Raw genomic sequence first — 2,628 nt, forward strand, 5'->3', positions numbered from 1 at the left:
CCGAGTGAAAACGTCCGAGAACTTGGAGACCATGTCATGCAGGTGTGTTGCCTGTGTTGCTGTCAGTTGGTGAAGGTCTTCCTCGCAGGGGTTGGTTGATTACTCCCGTCGGAGTGTGTTCGAACGAGCGGTTCTGTTGGAGATCGCGACGCAGGTAGCGCGGCGCACAGCGAAGATTTATCCCCTACGTGAAGATTCTCTCAGGTTCATGCTGTGAGTGTTCGTGAAATCAATGGTATATTCCGCATGCTTGACCACGAGAAGCAGGGCATCATATCCAAGCAAACTTGTGTGACCGGTCTTGTGAAGTGAGCCTCGCCGCCTCTCCCCCCGCACTAGCGGCGAGATGTTCCATCAGGCTTGGCATCCCCCAGCGTACGGCCGCGCGCGCCGTAGAGGCTATGGACTTGGACGGCGACGGGAGGTGAGCTCCTACGACTGCTCAGCTTGTCAAGGCCTGTCAGGATTGACTACACTGAGCTCATTGCTGGCATTCTCTGCTTATATGACACTCACCTTGATGGAAGGCTCTGGAAGGCGTTCTCGAAACTTGATCTTAACGGCGATGGAAAGCTCGACCGGCATGAAATTAGAAAGTTACTCCAGTAGGATTTTGTATTATGTGTCTCCTAGTGAGGGTCTGCGATCTCTCAGATCTGGCGAGGTTAGCCAGATGGGGCTGGTCCCAGCACAGATGGAGATCGATGCCATTATACAGGAGATGGACACCGACCGAGACGGGTACGCCTTGTTGGCAGGGGCTGTGATTCTTGAGTGGCCTTGACAGGTTGATAGAGTACTCCGAATTCAAAGCACGGTTTTCGCCACAACCAAAGCACTAAGTTCTATACCGTCATGTTGTCCATCTGTTGTCGTAGCTTGATACTGTTTGGTTGTCAAATCGATCGTCAGGGCGGGCGCGCTTAACTAGACGTAGGTTTTCTCCTGAGGTAAATGCTGTGCTCTATAGCGATCGCTGCGGTTGTACTAGCGTTCGCCCTCTTTGGATGTGATGATGTTCACACGGGCTCTTGTGAATTCCGTGGTGAAACGCGAAAGGGCTCGTTAATCGTCATTGCCCGTGATGGCGATGTCAAGAACGGCACCTTTCATCTGAGTTCATTTCAGTGCGGTATTAACCCGCATGCTACCACACTATCTCATGATCATACACAACGGTGAGTATACTCCTTCGTTGATTCACAACAGAGTTCTTGTGGCAGACATACGTTGTCGGAGCTCCCGAGTGACTCTCAAGAGAATATCGGCAAGATGTTCGCGGCTGAAGGACCAAGAAAGGCTGAGACGTGTCGAGAGGTTGCAGAGGAGTTGAGGAAGGAAGCTTCAGGACCGGTAAATCAGTGACTAGTCGAAAATTTGTCTCACTTGTCCCAGGTATATATTAAGTTGTTCGACCATGAGCACGCCTCGATCGACAGAATACTGGATCGATTGTGTTCGTTGGTGGCATCGGCAAACGTTGGACAAAGACGAGTTTCTGTTCTCGGTGATTCTATGACCACGCCCGAACAGGCAAATCTTCATATGATAGCTCTTCATAATGGAGGCTGACATCCGTGCAGGCTAGCGATGATCTGTTGTGAATGTTCATGTATTGTTCGTGTACTTGTTCTGTTGCCCATGCTGATTCGAGTGCTTGGCAAGTGTTAGTGCAAGGCCAGTTGTGAGATTGTATTTGTTGGGTTTGAGTATGAGATGAATCCCACCTCTGATCATCATCATGATGGTGATGAAACATCGGAATCCGCCATAACATAGCATAGGGAATGCACTGTACAATATGGTTGGATAAACAGCCTTCTGCCGGAGTTGAACCGACGACCTCCCGCTTACTAAGCGGGTGCTCTACCAACTAAGCTAAGAAGGCTACACATGTCGTTAACTGCGTGTTACACTCTGGACTACTTAGTATCGGGGAAGAAAGTATACGTTCGATACAGATGATTGTACGAGCTGAGCATTCAACGTTCTGAGCCAGCCATACGCAGAAAGCCCGTAGCCAGACGACAGGAACATGGTACAGAGAAATCGCTACAATCCTTGGACACTGCATTACGCAGTATGTGAATCTCCATGACTACGGATGATGATTTACATGTTTAAATTTGATTTCATCCACCCCTCACTCAGCATGGTTCTGTTGGGAAGGGGAAGTGGTACCCGCTCGAGTATACCCGCACACCAGCACGCATCGAGAGGATATTAGAATACTATCCCCTCCAATGAGGTCTCTAATCATATCAACCCGTGAACTGCAGTGCTCAAAGCCAAGAGAATAGTACAGAGACATATTCTTAAAAGTGCTTACAAAATTCGGGGCCAATCTCCAACAGAAATCTCGCCACCTCCGCGTGATAGAGGAACCTACATAGCGCGACGATTGCTGCTGTGCACAGGGGGAACTCACCTGGTTGAGAAGCAGTGGAGGCGCAGTGACGTTGTTCCCCGGGTAACAACGACCGGACCCCGGAGACGATTTTACCGAGAGCACCTTCAACCCCTCGCGCGAGCTAATTAAAATCAATACTGCACTTTTTCCAACTCCCACTCTATCACGATAGCATGTCCTGTGCTGCCTTCTCAGCAGTTCGGCGAGACTTCATTTCC

General features: G+C 49.8%; 1 protein-coding gene and 1 non-coding gene across 2 annotated transcripts; one reads left to right on the forward strand and one right to left on the reverse strand.

Annotated features, from left to right (window-relative positions):
- Positions 1-246: 246 nt before the first annotated feature.
- Pmar_PMAR007545 (calmodulin, putative) lies at positions 247-784 on the forward strand (the record flags this gene model as incomplete). Its single annotated transcript, XM_002776955.1, has 4 exons — positions 247-308; positions 359-424; positions 465-605; positions 655-784. The coding sequence occupies 4 exons, from the start codon at positions 247-249 to the stop codon at positions 782-784; spliced, it is 399 nt and encodes a 132-aa protein (XP_002777001.1).
- Positions 785-1,815: 1,031 nt separating this feature from the next.
- Positions 1,816-1,888, reverse strand: Pmar_PMAR007546. The gene has a single exon. It is a non-coding gene; the product is annotated as a tRNA-Thr (tRNA).
- Positions 1,889-2,628: the final 740 nt, after the last annotated feature.

Source organism: Perkinsus marinus (assembly GCF_000006405.1).
Source record: "Perkinsus marinus ATCC 50983 genomic scaffold scf_1104296952604, whole genome shotgun sequence".
NCBI lineage: Eukaryota > Perkinsozoa > Perkinsida > Perkinsidae > Perkinsus > Perkinsus marinus.